The 17,433-nt window shown below is 34.4% G+C and overlaps 2 protein-coding genes across 3 annotated transcripts; both read right to left on the reverse strand.

The window, feature by feature from the left end:
• Positions 1–246: 246 nt before the first annotated feature.
• LOC103492022 (60S ribosomal protein L13a-4) lies at positions 247–2,132 on the reverse strand. The gene is made up of 4 exons (XM_008452189.3): positions 1,775–2,132; positions 1,552–1,668; positions 1,367–1,454; positions 247–692 (listed from the first exon to the last, which is right to left on the reverse strand). The coding sequence occupies exons 1-4, from the start codon at positions 2,044–2,046 to the stop codon at positions 549–551; spliced, it is 621 nt and encodes a 206-aa protein (XP_008450411.1). The 5' UTR covers positions 2,047–2,132; the 3' UTR covers positions 247–548.
• Positions 2,133–3,727: 1,595 nt separating this feature from the next.
• On the reverse strand, positions 3,728–12,258 carry LOC103492021 (uncharacterized). 2 transcript variants are annotated; one of them, XM_017045420.2, is made up of 14 exons: positions 12,074–12,243; positions 11,925–12,004; positions 11,730–11,841; positions 11,010–11,092; positions 9,923–9,988; positions 8,952–9,052; positions 8,057–8,175; positions 7,686–7,726; positions 6,867–6,955; positions 5,839–6,016; positions 5,644–5,760; positions 4,917–4,961; positions 4,608–4,736; positions 3,728–4,094 (listed from the first exon to the last, which is right to left on the reverse strand). In XM_017045420.2, the coding sequence occupies exons 1-14, from the start codon at positions 12,129–12,131 to the stop codon at positions 3,960–3,962; spliced, it is 1,353 nt and encodes a 450-aa protein (XP_016900909.2). In that variant the 5' UTR covers positions 12,132–12,243; the 3' UTR covers positions 3,728–3,959. The 2 variants fall into 2 exon arrangements, with proteins under 2 accessions (XP_016900909.2, XP_050936656.1); XM_051080699.1 differs by lacking the exon at positions 3,728–4,094 and adding an exon at positions 5,264–5,385 and having other exon boundaries at positions 12,074–12,258.
• Between the last annotated feature and the right edge of the window lie 5,175 nt (positions 12,259–17,433).

The raw sequence follows: 17,433 nt of genomic DNA on the forward strand, positions 1-17,433 counted from the left end.
CTACAAATTTCACTTTAATTTTTATATAACACATTACATCAGTTTTATTATTATTAAAAAATAAAAATAAAATTAAAAATAAACTCCCTAGATTAAGTCCTGGGTCCATTCATTTTCTTTTCTTGCTTTCTATGCTTCCTCAAATCCCACATTCCATACATACTCAATTTCAATTAAGCTGCTGTTTATAACTATTTTTTTACATTTGTTTAACACTTCAATGTATTTAACAAATAATTCCATAAATAAAAAAGATTGTTGTATGTTTTTATCATTTCTCAAAAAAAAATGTCATAAACAAACTGAAATATAAATAACAAATAAGTAATCAAAACATTTTTGCTTGGTTTAAAACAGGCATCGTGAATCTACTGGATATGCATAACAAAAATGTATCAAAAACTTGACTTGACTTAGGAAATCTAGAAGCATACAGAGATGTATCATGGTCTACTAAAAAAGAGATAAAAGTTTATAAAAATTAAAAGATGAAATCCCACTGCAACTCAATTCTCCAGTATCCCTGATTCTGAGATCAAAATCACAAATCAGTATTTGATAGGAGCAATAACTTCAAGTTGGGGGCCAAGCTTCTCCTCAGCAACCTTCTCGGCCTTAATCCTCAGCTTATTTAACTGCTTCTTTCTCTCATATGCAGCCTGGGATCTTTCCTTTCTCTTCCTCTCAAGTTCCTGCATTGGAACAAGACGTATGTATGTAAGAAAGAAAGGATAAACAGGTAGCAGGTCAATCCAAACATGAAGAGAAAGTGTTTTGATGGTATATTAGAACTAGAAGGTAGTATACAAGGCTTATTTATGGAGTAAGTTCATAACAGAAAGTAAGAACAATACGGCAGTATGATAATTACTCATAACAAATCAGAACTAACGCCACTAACAAAGGGAACAAGGTGAAAAGGCAGGCCAAGCCATGTGCATTGTTCATATTTCCTAAGATTTCCCACTTTGACATTTGCATGCATAAGTGATATATAATTCCATACACAAGTGCAGCAACATTTCAGTAAGGGAAAATACGAAAAGAAATATACAATTGAACCATTAATATTATTAACTTCAAACACAAAATTGGAGATCACCATACCAGTAAGAAACGCACATAAACAAAATGTTAAACATTCAAACTGGTGAGAACATGTAAACACCCAACAAGTATTATGAGCATTTGTTTAAACTGGACTGACAAAGGTTCATTCATAATTGAGTCAAAAGATACCAATTGCAGTTACACTCAACCAAACACCAATCCTTACATCACCTCCAAACAACAACATGAACTCAAAACAATACGATAAAAATTTTTGATATACAGTTAATTATTTCAAAGAAAATGAGATTCTCACCTTGATGGTATCATAGTGGTTCCATCCAACCTCCGAAGAGAGTCTGCCTAATAAGCAATACTTATGTCCAGCTTGAAGCCTCAAGACCCTGAATTTCCATAGCAACATAACGAATTCGTAAATACAAAGAACTCAAATCAGAAAATAAGAAACATTAAACAATTAAGCCCTCAAACAATGCTTACTTGAGGGCATCAGGGATGACCATCCTCTTCATCTTATCGTACGGAGGAGGAACACCCTCGTACGCCTTCAAACGGGCAAGCGCCGCCGCACCACGCTTAGTTTTATGGGGAATCATCCTACAAAGCCAAAAAAAAAAAAAAAAGGACACCCAAATTTCCAGGTTCACTCTCAATCACAGAGAAGAAAATACACAAATGGAGAAGAAAAGAAAGAGGACAATACCCACGAATGGTGCGCCAAAGGATCTTAGCGGGAGCACGGAAGTGAATGGGTCCATGAGAAGGCTTGGTGTTCATTCGCTTCCTCAAGAAACGCATGTACTTCATTTTTTGGCGGACCAATCCACCGGAGATGCAAATCTCCTCGCACCGGACGACCACAACTTTCTGACCATTGAGAAGCTCTTTGGCAATAATGGAAGAGAGCCTTCCCAACATGTGATGCCTGGCGTCAACGACGACGCGCTTAGCACAGATACCGGAACCGGACACCATCTTCTTAATGTTTGTCTGTGCAAAAGCCTCGAGCGGCTACCGTCGACGTCTTCTTCTTCTCTGAGGGAAATGGCTACCATCTAGGGTTTTTCAATTAATATGTGAGAGGTGCTTGAATCTTATTGGGCCTCTTTTCTTGGGTCTACTTTTTCATGGGCCTCTCTTGGGCCTACTGTTTTTAGTGAAATGTTTGTTAGTTTTCTTTTTCTTTTTTTGTTTTTGTTTTGTTTTTTTTTTTTTTTTTTTTGAAAATTTTCACTTTTTTGTAATGGGTTATAAGCGTTAACGTAATTTAAAAAAAGAAATAAGGAAAATAGGTTATTTAAAAATAAACTAGTCTTTCAACACGTGCAGAGCACCTGACTCTTTTAGCTTGTTAAATAAATGCAGAAACTTTAGAGTCAATAAAAAATTATCACATAATAACAAATTTAATTTCAAAAAGTACAAAAGATACATCATTTCGATAAAGATATATCAAAAGATACATTATTATTGTTATCATTAAAATTATTTGGTAATGAATTTGTTGAAGAAAGATTATTTGGATAAAAAGGTATTCTAAAATGAGAGTTGAAAATAAGAGGATTAAAAGTTATTTTATGTTAGCGTTTTAATGTTTAACGGATTCTATAAGATATAATGCATTAAAAAATAATTTAGCAATCAATGTTAAATTCTTGAATTATAACAAAAATTTGCTTGTTTAACAAGACATGCTACTTTCATTTTTAAAAATATACAATTTTTTTTTCAAGTTTATATCCTTTCTTATCGTTGTAGGAAGAATAATGTATTCATTAAAGAAAACGTGAAAACATTTATTAGAGGAAAGAGATTAGTATATGTACTTAGAGATAATTTTTCAAACTTAATGCACTTATCATACAAAATGAATTCGTTGTCAAGAAGAAAAAATAAAATTACATGACTTTTTATAGAAAAATTTCATTATCTAAACTTTCATATTTCTACCTTTACCCATCCTATTATCTTTAACTATAATTAATAATTAGATTCCAACAAAAGTTACGTAATTCAAACACAATAAAAGTATTAACTACACTTCACCATTCTATCAATAAAAAAACTCTAATTAAAAAGTAGAAATTAATTAAATGAAAAAAAAACAAGAACAAAGAATGTGTCCTTTTACAATGTTCAAGATTCCCTATGATTTTCTAAAAGAAAAAAGATTTCCATGGTTACATGATTCAAATATCGAAATACACAAACATATTTAGATCCCATTTTTACATTCTAACAAAAAAAAGAATCTGAAATTATATGATTTAAACATCCACGGAGGAATACATAGATAAATACAACAAAAATAAAAAAAAAAAAAAAAAAAATAGAAGAGAACATAAAAAATATATTGTTTGATTTCTACTTCATATTAGTTTTTTTGGTGTGAGAAAAGAATAAAATGCATAGACTCAAGATAGGAAATTGAAAGATTGTGAGATAGAAAAGGAGAAAGGATGCGAATAGCTGAAAGATAAAAGGTTAAGATGAAGATGAAAAGAATGGATGAAAAAAAGAGAAGTTAGTGAATTAATTAGAGAGAAAAGTGAGTTTTTTTCCTAGATGTGGGGAAGAGTGGTTTTCTTACATCTGAGGAGAAGCGAGGGAAGGAAAGAATAATAAATTCATTAATTAAACATAAAACTATAATATATAACATCATATCACTCAACCATTTTATTAATAAAACTAAAAGAGAATTAATTTAATTTAGTAATTAACATTAATTTTTATATTTAAATGACAAAATTGCCACCAAAATAGTAATGGAAACTAATGAATGGACAAAATTGAAACAAAAAATTTCTCCTCGTTCATTTCTAAGGCATACCACTATGAAAGGAAAGAACGCAAAATTTCCTCCTCCCTCCTCCTCCCTAACTCGACTACTTGATGTTGTGTGTTGGGACGCTGAGATAAAATTTGGTGTTCTTGAAGTCATCAAGAAGGGGATTGTAACCATCCTTCAATCTTGTCTTCGATGGCAATCCAAACTCTTCCATGAATGACGAAGTGTCAAGCTAGCACCATGATACAAACAGAAGTAACAAAAATAAGAATTTGACGGTAAAATCAAATCATCGTATACCTCGTTTGGTAACGATTTCATTTTTAGGTTTCTGCTTGTTAAGATATTCTCTTGATATAATCTTGATGCATACTGTATTTTTCATATTTCTTAAACAAACATTTAAATTCTTGAAAGAAAGAAGAAACACATGTAAAAATAGTTTTTCTTTTTCTTCTTCTAGTTTTCAAGGATTGGTAGAACGTGGATAGCAAAGCTAAAAAACCTACAAGTGAAAGTTGTGTTTAGCACAAGCATAATTCTAGGACTCATTGGTTATCAAACAAGGCCTGGTATTTCCACTAAAATTAAAAGAAATCAATAACAAAAACAAGATTTCAGCTTTGTTTAGCATCAAAGGTATTTATCTCTAATCGGCAAATTCTCAAGCATCAAGTGGCATATTTCTCGAGAGCCAAAATTTGTAGATGTTTTGAGGAATAATATATCAGCGCGTAGAACTTACAATTATTGTTCGCCTCTTTTTCCCTGACTTTGGCTTTTTATCTTCATGCAATTTCAGCCATCCAGAACAATAATGGTCAATCTGTTCCAATAATAGAAAGTCTGTGGGGAAAAAGATGTCAGCATCACCCTGCGATCAACCAAAATCATTTGAGTTCTTTTAAGCTTTCACTGTGGAAATGGCAACACTCGCTAGCAAAAAAAGAAGGCAATTGCTGGTGGCTTTAAGTTATCCAATAAGAGATTCTAATGATGGGAAAGATAAAAATAGAATCCAATTTCAAGTTTCTGGACCTTCAGGCTTGCATACCTTTGCATCTAAATAGCTTTCATAATCTAAGCTGCTTCCATCCGCCTGCGCACAATAAAACATAAACAATTGAAACTACAATCATTTTATGTTTTCATTTTCAGAAAAAAAACAAAACAAAACAAAAAGAAAAAAGAACAAAAATCGTTTTATGTAGTCGTGTATATTGCTCAATCAACATGGAGGCAGTTTTCTTAATGGTATAAATAAAGAGCATTTCGCAACTCTAAGATACTAAGCGAGTCCTGGAAGAATTACGGTTTTCTAAGGATAACCAGTAGCCATAGTTCATGGGCTGTTGAGCAGGTAACATGAAAGAGAGCAGATGGGAAAAGGGTGGCAAGTACCATCGATGAGGGTGATAAGAGCTTCGCCTCAATAGGCCCACAAATATTCTGGGTTGTTTCTGGGGGGGTGTTCGAGAGAGATGAGGATGACGCCACCGAAGAAAGGGAAAGGAAAAAAGACTCTGCCAATGTGTTACGATACCAAGAGAAGATTCAAACTCAGAGAAATTTATTGATTTGTATTTTAGATAATTGATTAACAGAATACAAGATGCCCATTTATAGATAGGTAAAGAATGAAAGAAAGATAATAAGGAGATAGATATGGTATCAGTTACAAAAAAAAGCTACTATAAAATAATATAGTCAAATCTAATATCATCCAGCAGATGTCGTGCAGCAGGAAGCTCAATCCTCGTCAACTAGAAGAAAGAACATACCTTGGTTGAAACTAACGGTGCTCTTTCACCAGCTATCCTCACATCGGGTAAGTAACTAAAGTCCGAGGCAATTAAAGACATCTTTGGTAGCACATGATGCAACACTTCGAGTAGACTCTGAGCAACGAGTACACAACACGAGTTAGTGAAATCTTGCGGGAGGGAGGGAAAAGGACTATTAAAGAGGTTCCTCACCAGGCAACCAGTTGGTAGCCAAGATCTTCTGGGTTTTGGAAAAGCTTTAGACCAAATGCCTTTTGCCTTTGATAATACACTGTTTTTGGTATGATCGTTTTCTTTGAAATTCACAATCTCTACACAACGCTTAATAAGAGGGTCTTGAATTGGCTTATACAATTCCACAAGTGATTCCCTGCAGCAATAGAGAAGTAGGATCAGCAATGACTAGAAAAAATTATCATGGGTAATAATAAGCCAAACAGCTTGTCGAAGACAATTTTAGTTCTCATCCATCACCCAAAACTCAAGAAAATCACATCAACAAGAACTAGAGAAGCTTCTTATATGCACTGTTCTTTCTTTTACTTTATTCCAAGTGCACCCGCGCACTCGGACCGGGGGGGGGGGGGGGGGGGGGGGGGGGGGTTGGGGGGGGAAGGGGTATGAAAGAAAGCATTAACTCTAAAACCTCCTTAGAAGATTTAAGGATGCCTTGAAAAGTCCTAGCATTTCTCTCCTCCCAAATCTTCCACAAAATAGCCCAGATGATACTAACCGTTCTTTGTCATTCTGGAAAGGATAATCGGTCAGTATAAATGATATGATCCATTCAAGGGAGTCACTGGGGGGCAACCAGGAAAAATTGAAAAACTTTAGTGACTTCCTACCAAAAATTAGCCACAAAAGGGGGCAAGAGATGAACAAGTGGCTGTGAGACTCGAACACTGTGCCTGTTGATGACTACAATTTGAAAAAGAGAGCCAGGAAGCTGCTTCAACCATGGCCAAAGCTGTTTTAACGATGCAGATGGGAAGAAAATGGCTATGGACCAGGCAATTAAAGTTAAAGTTGTTTATGGAACATCTTTGTTTCTATGACCTTGCTCGTACAAGACTTGTTGCATAGGTTGCAACTATGTCCTGGAATTCTAAAACCACCTTTGTTTCGTGAAGAATTTAAACCAATTCACATAAAAATGAAATAAGTGAACCCCTCGTCTTGCAAGAGATCTCTTTTGGGCAGATATGAATGATGATGCATACCTATCAAGTTGCTTTTCTACCCACACTTCCATCCACGAGGAAACCTGATTTTCTGAGTAAATAAGATCATGAGGAAGATTGTCTAGTACCTGTGCGAAATCAAAATTTTACTGGGTTAATGAAACATAAAAATCGACTCTGAGTCAAAAGTTGTCTCACATGAAGATGAAAAATACTTGCTCAACAAAGTCTTCGGTGACAATTTGTTACTAGATTATGGCTCATGTTTGATTAGGTGATGAACAATGAGCAATGATAGAGAAAACACAACCATGATGCACTATTTCATTATCAAAAAAAACATCTTGATTCCCATGTCTATATACATGCACATGCAATCATACGTCATTTAATTTTCAATTTACCACTATACTTGCTGACAGTTAAATATACAATTTAGCACTGTATTTTAGATATGTTTGGTTTAACTTTTCAAGTGCTTAATTTTTGAAACACTTTCAAAGTTTATTTTAAACTGTTTTTATAAAATGAGTTCTAAAAAAATTACGTTTCTGAAAAACATTTCTCACACTAGTCAATACAAACAAATCCCGTAAGTTTATCTTTATCTTTAACTCTTCTCCGTAAGTTTGTAATCAAGCATGGTTTCAGTTTCTCATGCACGATCTCCTCCTCTACAAGTGTAAGTGCCAGATTGACTAGTGCTAATTTTGGGGCCAAAAGGCAAATATATCAATCAAACATTTATTCCCTGAAATACAGACAAACATGGAAAAATAATCTATGAATTCTTTCGTGTTCACAACCTCGAAAGTATGTGAACTTTATGAAGATATACGAGATAAGGATGCGATATACCTCAAGCATAATTACCCAACATGGCTGCTCCTCCACATCTCCTGTTATACAAGGGGATGGATAATATTACAATTATATTGTAGAATCATAAAAACAAAATAATGTTTATGACTATCCACTTTACATTGGCATCTGCTAGATAAAAGGAAGAACAGCAAATAACACAGTTTAAACTTTACACTCATATCTACTATGGAATATCTTCTCCTCTCTCAGCTCCACACATGGGGGACTCTCCAACAAAAAAAAAATAACTGCCTAGTCCTTTCACCCATATATTCATCTATTCAACACTTCAAACTTAATGCTTAACCCCACACCCACCAACACACCACATAAGCACTAGTTTAGAGAAAAGAATGAAAACGTACCCCATCCTCTCAAGTCAACAGCATCACGACACTCTACTTTGAATTTTGATTGGTGACTACGAACCTCTCCAACAGTTTGTCTTTGTATCTCTGCTAATGACGGACTTATTTCCACTGAGCTACAGTCATATATATGTAATTTTCACATGAAACATGAGGACGGAATATTGAAACAAGAGGAGATGGGAAATTGTGAATTTTTCAATAATTTCTGAGATAAAAATCAACGTGTAGGTTTATATTATTTGACGAGTGCCAGTGAAATTATTGTTCATAATTCAAGAATAGAAAACCTTAAATACTAATCTTACATATTTTTATGATACAAACAGAACATAAAATTCTTTTCCTTTTCCTTGTGATGTATCTTATGATATCCGAATAATTGATTCACTAGCCAAAGTATTCATTAAGGCTGTTATATACTATGGTTAAAAAAAATCAACGCTGTGGAACGTCAATGTATACATATATATTCTAACAATTTAAGGTTAATGCATTGTTTCCTACCCCCCCCCCCCCCAAAAAAAAAAAAAAAACCACCACCACGACCAAACAAGACAAACAATTTATGGTCAATAAAGTATGTTCTTTGTTCTTTCTAAAAATTGCATTATAAAATATATGATCCTATACATATTGCGGAGGATTTTTATGGGAAAAATACAAAGTCTATAAGATTCCCTCTTTAAAAACTAACCCCCTTTCAGGCTTTCACAGAAAGAAAATTGTTGAAAGTTGTTCCTTCCCCCTTGGTTATATGGAGAGCACAAGGTAGATGTGCTATGCATAAAGTAATTCAGCCTAAAAGCTAGAAAGATATCCCAGCTTGGTGCAGGCAGCATAAGATTTTTATCATTTCATGGTAGAGAAAAAATGCAGCAAAACCACATACGTATAAGTCATATTCTTGTAAACTCTTGTAGGTGCATTCAACATTATGTAATCCATTATCCCCTTTGCACACGTTCCTGATCCTCCACCAATTTCATATATCTGTGGATGCACAAAAAACACACATGCACACAATCAAGCAGGCATAACATAATTAAAGATTAAAAATATAAAACATAACTAGTTCAACTTATTGAAGGCTCCTATTTTAAAAGAAGGTTATAACTAATTAATTGTTTGACTGCCCGCAATACCGTCTATGGAATATATGGACTGAAGAAACAGAATAAACCTATGAAGAAAAATATAGAGATACTTTCCAACCTCCTGATTTTGTTGATATTGGCGCTTCTTTATTTGTATTGTTGCCAATAAGGGGAAAGAAGGGGGAGATTTTTGTAAACATAAGGACTACACTATGTGAGGTCTTATGTACTTGCCCTCTACACTATGTCTGTCATTAATACAAAGTTTTTGCTTCCAACCCGGAAAAATTATAGCAAGGGAACATCCATATACATCAAGGAAAAATTCTGAATTCTTAATTCAAAATCCAAAATCAGTAACAAATTAGCAGTAATGGCTTATAAGTCATAACCATATATCTTATGCAATACTCACATAAAAAAAGTTCATAATTCTCAGAAACATTAGTGATGGTTCCTATTAAATAAAGAAACTTCATGTTTGGAGCTCTCATATTAAAAATCAATAAATCTCAACTTTTAGCTACTGTCGAATTACAGCAATAATTCGATTTCCCAGAGAACAGAAATCATTGAGTTTTTTTGGGTGGGACAGATCACCTCAACGCTAGAACAAAAGTATTAGTTATTTAGCACACAAGACAATTGAAGATGGAAAAACAAGATATTTGGATCGCATGCCTCCCCTAAGTGAGAAAAATACTGCAAAAAGATCCTGAGTGGATATAAAATTACTGTTATAGAACAAGAGAGTCAGAAATCTTACTTTTAGTGGAACGGAAAGGTTAGCAGTTCGCATGATTGCTTCAGCAATCCCATGGGCATACCAAGGCTACAAGGAAACAAAATTGCAAAATCAAAGACAATGAAAGCTGGCAGAGAAAATTGACCAATGAAATATTGAATTTATCAAGGAAATGACTTCTCATAAAGATAAAAGTAAATAAACAAATAAAAGGTTGAGAAAGGAAAATTTGATTCTACTCTCACCAAGGTCAAACAAAAAATTAACAAGGAAGAATCTTGAATATATTTTTTTCATGCTAGTTTAAACTCGTTTCTCAAAAAGACTGAGGGGAGGGAAGAATACTTCTTAGAACTCAAGGACACAGCAATTCTTCATGTAGAACTAACAAACCCAGTTTAAGTAAGGTCATATGAAGGAAAGTATACTCAATATGATCGTGGAAGTTGTCGATTTCATCAAAATAATAACAATACTCAATATCGAACCCATTAATACCATGGAAAACAAATATCTTATTCTCCACCAACATGAGCATAGTTTGACGGTTAAGGCCTCTCTTCTCCCCTCTAAGAGTTCATAGGTTCAACTCAACCATCCTTTACGAAGAATTTAAGGATTTAAATCATGAATTGAGAGCAATAAGTAATATCTCACGATATAATTTGATGGACACATTTCACGATATAATTTACTTATTTTAAAAAAAATATCCACTCTCACATTCATACCCTTCACCTTCAAAGTGCACATATACCACTTATGACTAACCATGCCTACTCTTTCACAGGAAACATGGTATAGAAAAAGTTTCCTGTCCCTTTTTTAAGCTTCGAAATACAGAAGGCAAAGAATCTTTAGCCAAAATGGATAAACTCCACAAGAGTTAGAATATAAACAAAGAAACTCTCCAATAACTTGGACAAAAGAAAAATGAAAATCTACAAGAAGATTTACTTAGGCTAGGAACGATATTCTTAAACCCTCCACAAAAATATGATAATTCGTTTCTCAAGCATAACAACCAAACAACAAAGTTTATGATTGCACACATGAATCTGTGCATGTGCGTGCATATGAGCGTGAGAGAGGTAGAGGAACCAATTGCCTTAAAAATCTCCACCGGAGTAAACCACGAAACGTCACTCTGCTTGTAAATTTTATCCAAGTATCTCATATAAGCTTTCCTGCCTAAATCAAGCACACAATTCAGTACATCAGGCAAACATCACAACAACGAAATCAATATTCTAATACGCTTCTTAAGAAATTAGCATCACAGTGAGTTAAGAGTATAATACAAAGCATTTAAAAGATTTCTACATATCAGAAATCTTGGAAAAGAACAATGTCAACATAAATTAGACAAAACAATAGAAATGGAAGTCTTGGAGAAGGTTACCTTCCAAAACATAAAATCAAATATATCATAGCCAAATAAACCCAGTACATCATTATTTAGATAAGTATTACTAAAATAAATTTCAATGCTAAAAAAGACGATCATTAAAAATTTGGGGTTTTCTGACACCTTTCTTTGCACTACTATCTAGCTGTTATTGGTTGCCATAGAGTGTGGCGAGGTGTGGATAGGGATCCAAGTCAGGTTTGAAAGGTTTCACATTTCTCTTTGGGCTATTTAGAATATTTTTTGTAATTATTCCCTAGGCAATATCTTACTTAGTTTGAACCCTTTCTCCAATGGCATTCTCTTGTGGGATTGCTTTTCATTCTTTCCTCTTTTCAATAAACAAAGAAATGTCATTGTTTGCCATTTCTGTACAAAAATATACATGCGTGATAACACAACTTTTAAACAATGTCATACCTTCAAGCTGATTGAACTTTATGCTGTGTTCAAGAACTCCAACTGAACGTGACCGTTGAGCGAAGTATCCATGATTTTGATCATATAACGTGGAATGTATGAAATCCCGAACCTGATAATAATTCATTCATAAATGAAATGCGGGGCACTAGACAAGAGTCGATCCTTAAAGAGAGAGAACCGAGTAATACTTACAAGAACCGGATCGTCACCTACGATGTGAGTAGAAAAAAGTGATCCAGATAGAAAAGACCAAGGTTGTTGACATGAAACCACTGCAACGAAAAAAATGAAGTATGAGAGAGAATTTTGCAAAATACATGGAAAGAGAAAAGAGAGCATACCTCTTGTGCAATGGAAGAACAACGAGAAATTTCTGGAAAGGAGCGCTAGTGACGCCATTCGCCGATGGATGGCCCAAACCTTGGGAAGAAATTCGCCCTAATAATTGAAAATAAGGTCTTTCTCATGTCAAATTTCTAATGCAATATAGTTTCAGGTCATATCATAAAATAATATATATTTAGATTTTACATAGAAAGCTTGAAAATAAAGATTAGGATCAATTAGTTATCTTCAAATGTCAAGATGCCACAACTATTTCCAAAACACTTCCTAAAGTTAACTCCACCTATTTACATTCCAAGGACTCCAATTCTCACTTCCATTATTAACTGGTATCATTTCCTCGTACTTTAATTTAGGCTAAAATTCCACTTTTAAACCATAACTTCAAACTTAAACTCTCAACACCATAAGCACCCAACTTTAAGTCAATCTTAGTGGATCTTTTAATTCCATACACTCTTATCTCAACTATTGATGATTTTTGGGATTTAGATCCATTATATTAACATGAGTCAAACAACCTTAAACACTTTCTAGATCACCTAAACCACTTTGTGTTTCGAACCTTATAAAGGTAACACCCAAACAAACTTCAAAGTTAATGGAAAACCCATTTTCAACCTCTAACATTCAACTCTAGGACCGAGTAGCATGGAAAATTTTAAAAACTTAATGGGCATTCTAAAGTTAACGAGAATAAGCATTGAACTTACTGAATAACACCTAAATAATCTTAAACTTTGCTGGAAATTTCTTCAAAATCCTTCCAATTTACAACCTTTCGTCCAAAACATTATGGGTAACATTAATTTCATGATAAAACCAAATGGGTAATCAAGAACTTCAAGACAACTCACTAAATTTACCTCCCTTATCAAAAGCTTGTCGAAATCGTCTCGACAGCACATTAACAGCCTTTCTAAACTCGAATCTAGCACATAAGACTATGGGTGATTAAATATTAACACCGAAACTCAATGGGTACTCAAGACCCACTCAAAGAAGGCTTAAAATCTTACCTAATTTGTGCCAAACTCTCGATTTCGAGCTTCCAACTGGCTGGACAGCGACTCAATCTTTTCCAAAGTTCAAATCTAACATTAAGGTGTGTTTGGGAGAAGGGTTGATTTAGAGAAGAGTTAATGTTATGATAAAACTAGTGTTATGTTAAACCTAGTTTTATCATAACCCTTGTTTGGGGGAAGATTTAGAAACGTAGTTTTATGATAAGAGGTGTTTGGGGAAAGAGTTGTGTGGGAAGGGTTATGATAGTGTTATGAATAAGATGTGTTTGAGGGAGGGGTTATGGGGATTTTATGATAAGATGTGTTTGGGGGAAGGGTTAGGTGGGTAGGTTTATGTGGAATTTATGAAAAAATTTATTTGGGGAAAGTGTTATATGGGTTGGGTTAATAATTTTTTTATGTAAGTATAATATTTTTAAAATTAGATTGTAAATATGATAAAAAAATTATTGCATAATTTTTTATGAAAGCGTCGAACCCGTCTTATTGCAAATAATTTATTCTATGTGTAATGTTATTAAATTAGTAAAGACAGTTGTCCAATTTCGAATTAATTTATGAACATATTGTGAAAATTTTATTAAAAATCATTATTTAGAAATACAAATTAATTGTTTGCTATTTGTAATTAGCGATAGCGACGTCCCCCTATTTTGAACATATATAATTACGTGGTATAACGCCTGCGTGAAATTTTGAAAGTTTATCCAATTGCAAATTTAATTAAAACCTTATCTACAGACGATTATGAATTGTTTGTTACGAATTTGCAATTTTATTTTATTAACTTTGTAACATAGTTTGACCTCTCATTTATATGTTTGAATTGATGGTGGTAAGGAGTGATGTAAATTGGTATTTATTATGAAAAGTATAATTTTACATTAGCTAATTTGAAAAATACATAGATTACTATGTTATATGTTAAACATTTCCGTTATACTAATTTACTTACATTATATAGTACTTAATTGCATGATATGAAGATAGACGAAAGTTGAAAAACATATTAATATTGCATATGTAAAAACTAAGTAAAGAAGATATTTAAACTACATAATGTATACACATTAGAAACCAAATGTAGTTTAACAAAACGTTCATAATACATTCATACAAAACCCATAAAAATAAATTATAAAAAAATATTGAAGTTCGTAACAATAGAAAATAAATTACGATCCTTAGTGTAAGTGACCATAATATATGAAACAAAACAATTGAATGCCTACAAATGGCAATTACAATAGTACCTCTTAGAAGAGTATACTTGTAAATGGTGAGATCATGCATAAGATAAACATCATTGTTAACATTTGTACATAAGACAGAATATAGAAGAAAAAATATTTGAAAGAATATTACGTATACATACCTTCAATGATTACCAATACGACCTGAAATCAACATTGAATGACTAAAGGCATTAATACTCAACATGGAAAGTTTAAGAAAATGTTTTTTAAATTGGTAGCCTCAGAGTTTTGAAATCCATTCAACATAATGAATGAAATTTCATAGTAGTAGAAACATCAAAAGTGAATGGAAAAAAGACAAAGAAGGATATAACGTAAACATCAATACAACAGACGAAACAAGTTGTAACGCCCCAAATATTCAAGGTAATTTTATCATTTTATGTTAATTTTCGGGAATTTAAAATTGTTGGTTTTAAAGAGGGAAGAAAAAGAAATCGAAGTGTGAATTCCTTTTTATATTATAATATGGTGTAAATTAATATAATAATAATATAATATAAATTATATAATAATAATTATTAATTATATTATTATTATTATTATTTATTATTATTATTATTATTTAATATATATATATATAATAATGTTTTTTTAAAAAAAACCCTAACCCGCGCGCGCCTCCTTCTCCCCCCCGACTCCTCCTTCTTCTTTATCTTCAGTCCCTTCACGAAGTCGCCGCCGCCGCCATCTCTCCATCCATTTTTTCTTCAGCACTCGCCGCCTCCGTCCCCGTCTCTAACTTCGTCCCTCATTCAGTCGTTGTCGAGTGAAGCAAAGAGCCGTACCCGAGCTGCGACTCCAAGCCGACCCGAGCCACGAATCCAAACCAAGCTGAGTCGCGTGTTGAGCCAAGCCGCGAGCTAAGCCAAGCCGAGCCGAGCAATGATCCAAGCCGAGCCGAGCTGCGATCCAAGCCAAGTCGAGCCACAAACTAACCAATCCAAGCTGCAAGCCGAGCCGAGCCGATCACCTCCAAGCCAAGCCGAGCTCCCTGTTCACCAAACCACCTGAGCCTTCTTTCCTCCACCTCGGGTCATGGTGAGCCTTCGGTAAGGATTATTTGAGTAAGTTTCCTAATGTTGCTATAACCAATTCGAGTTTAGATTTTGGAATAAGACATGGTCTTACCTTTCGTTCCTTGAAGGTATTACGGAGTTGACGCTCAAATTCTTGGGTTCCGCGGCAGGCTTAATTGGAGATAGCTCTCCTTTACTCGGGTAAGTCAATGGATGTTGCTTAGGACCATTTAAAAATGACTTTTACTAGTGTCATCGTTTAAACCCTTGTGATTTCGTTTAGGTGGATTCGTTGAGCGTGGATTCGATCAAGGGGCATAGCCAAGTTCAGGTATGGGATTTCTTACTATTGGACCTCGGATCGAGGCTGGAAATATAGTAATCCACAGGAGATTATACGTTAGTAACTGTACTGAATGAATTGACGCATGTTTGACTAATACATATCTCTTATATGCTCTTGTCTGATTAAAGGTAGCGTGACCGCTAGTTGTAGCTTGTGTGCCATCGTGTGAAATGAGTTGTTTACAGATAGACACCGATGCTTGGATGTTCTGTGTATTGTAGTTATGTTAATGGGCTACATTGTGAACTGGAATTGTATGTCAGTGGACTTTAAAGTCTTAATGTTAGGTATGTGGTGGTCTATTGTCCGGATATTGGTTATGGAGTTATGTCGTGGAAGAACTAAGAGTTCGATTATGATTTGACTAGTTGACTGGATCTAAAGAATGTCACAATAATGTGTGAATTGGATATGTATATAGCAACTGATGATATAGTTGTTTAAACCTATACTGTCTGATTGACGAAGCCTATGACGAAATTGTTAGTATGAACGTTGTCGGAGTGTGACTGTTGTAGACAGTTTAGTATGGACTGAGGGGTAATGGTTAGCTTCATCTATGGGGTATACCTTACTGATATGTGTATCCTTCGGGATCACTAGACTGATACGTGCATCCTTCGGGATCACTAGACTAATACGTGCATCCTTCGGGATCACTAGACTGATACGTGCATCCTTCAGGATCACGAGACTGATGTGTGCGTTCTACGGAACCACTAAACTGTTTTTGTAGGGTACCCCTAAATAGGAAGTTAACTGTTATTCCCTAACGGGCCCAGTAGTGGGTCCCTTACTGGGTATATCTTATACTCACCATTTTTCCTCTTTAACTTTTCAGGTAAGGGTACAACGAGGGGCAGACCGACAAGGGGCAAGAAGGATGCGTGAAGGCCATATGGACGCGTCTTGTTTTCTTTATGCTTCCGCTGATGTATTTTTGCTACTCGTTATTTTCATTGTCAGATCGAGTCACGGTTAGAATATTTGGTTTGTGATTTTGTGTTTGATGATTTGAGCACTGTATTTTGGAACTCTCGTGAATGTGATTAAAATAGGGCCCGAAACTGCTTTTGTAATATTTTAAAATGTTTTTAATGAATCGTAACCGGTCCTTTATGAGTTTGTGTGTTTCATGGTCGAGTCTTAGTACTGAGTAGTGACCTCAGTTTAGTCCGGAAAGTTGGGTCGTTACACAAGTACATACAAAAGAGTGCCTAATTGAGGAAGTATGAAAAGGCATAAACAAGGCATAAACATAGGTCGCCAAACAGTGCAGAAACATACATTTTTCCAAAGAGTACAATACAGATTAAAGGACATGATATTCATGACAATTTGGAGGCCACTATATTGAATACAATTGGGACAAAAATAGACAATAGATATATGTGAAAAAAAATTGCATAAACCAGATTTCATATGAACCAAATCAATGAATGAAATTGAGCAAAAAAAATTTCAGAAATCTATCATCGGTTGACTACTCATCATCGGCTGTGTTTCAAAAAGAATAATGAAACAGAAGTATACCTCCCTACCATGCTCGGTACGACCAATTGCCCGGCGAAGATAAAGCATCAAATATGTTCTACATCAGTCCAGGGCAAGGTCGAACGACAAATTGAACACCGAGCGGCAAGGAAGGATTGCTTCAAGGGTAACACGCACATGCGTGTTCACACAGAACATACAAAGAAATTCGAAAAT

The sequence above is a fragment of the Cucumis melo genome, chromosome 2 (genome assembly GCF_025177605.1).
Source record: "Cucumis melo cultivar AY chromosome 2, USDA_Cmelo_AY_1.0, whole genome shotgun sequence".
Taxonomy (NCBI): Eukaryota; Viridiplantae; Streptophyta; class Magnoliopsida; order Cucurbitales; family Cucurbitaceae; genus Cucumis; species Cucumis melo.

Bases quoted from the DNA above. Each gene is read 5' to 3' on its own strand.
- LOC103492022 (XM_008452189.3), bottom strand. From the start codon at position 2,046: ATGGTGTCCGGTTCCGGTATCTGTGCTAAGCGCGTCGTCGTTGACGCC. The intron at 1,455-1,551 runs GTAAGCATTGTT...ATGGAAATTCAG, and splicing joins GTCATCCCTGATGCCCTCAA to GGTCTTGAGGCTTCAAGCTG. The intron at 693-1,366 runs GTGAGAATCTCA...GTTCCAATGCAG, and splicing joins ACCACTATGATACCATCAAG to GAACTTGAGAGGAAGAGAAA.
- LOC103492021 (XM_017045420.2), bottom strand. From the start codon at position 12,131: ATGGCGTCACTAGCGCTCCTTTCCAGAAATTTCTCGTTGTTCTTCCAT. The intron at 12,005-12,073 runs GTATGCTCTCTT...TTTTCGTTGCAG, and splicing joins GTTCTTCCATTGCACAAGAG to TGGTTTCATGTCAACAACCT. The intron at 5,761-5,838 runs GTGAGGAACCTC...CTCGTTGCTCAG, and splicing joins GGCTACCAACTGGTTGCCTG to AGTCTACTCGAAGTGTTGCA.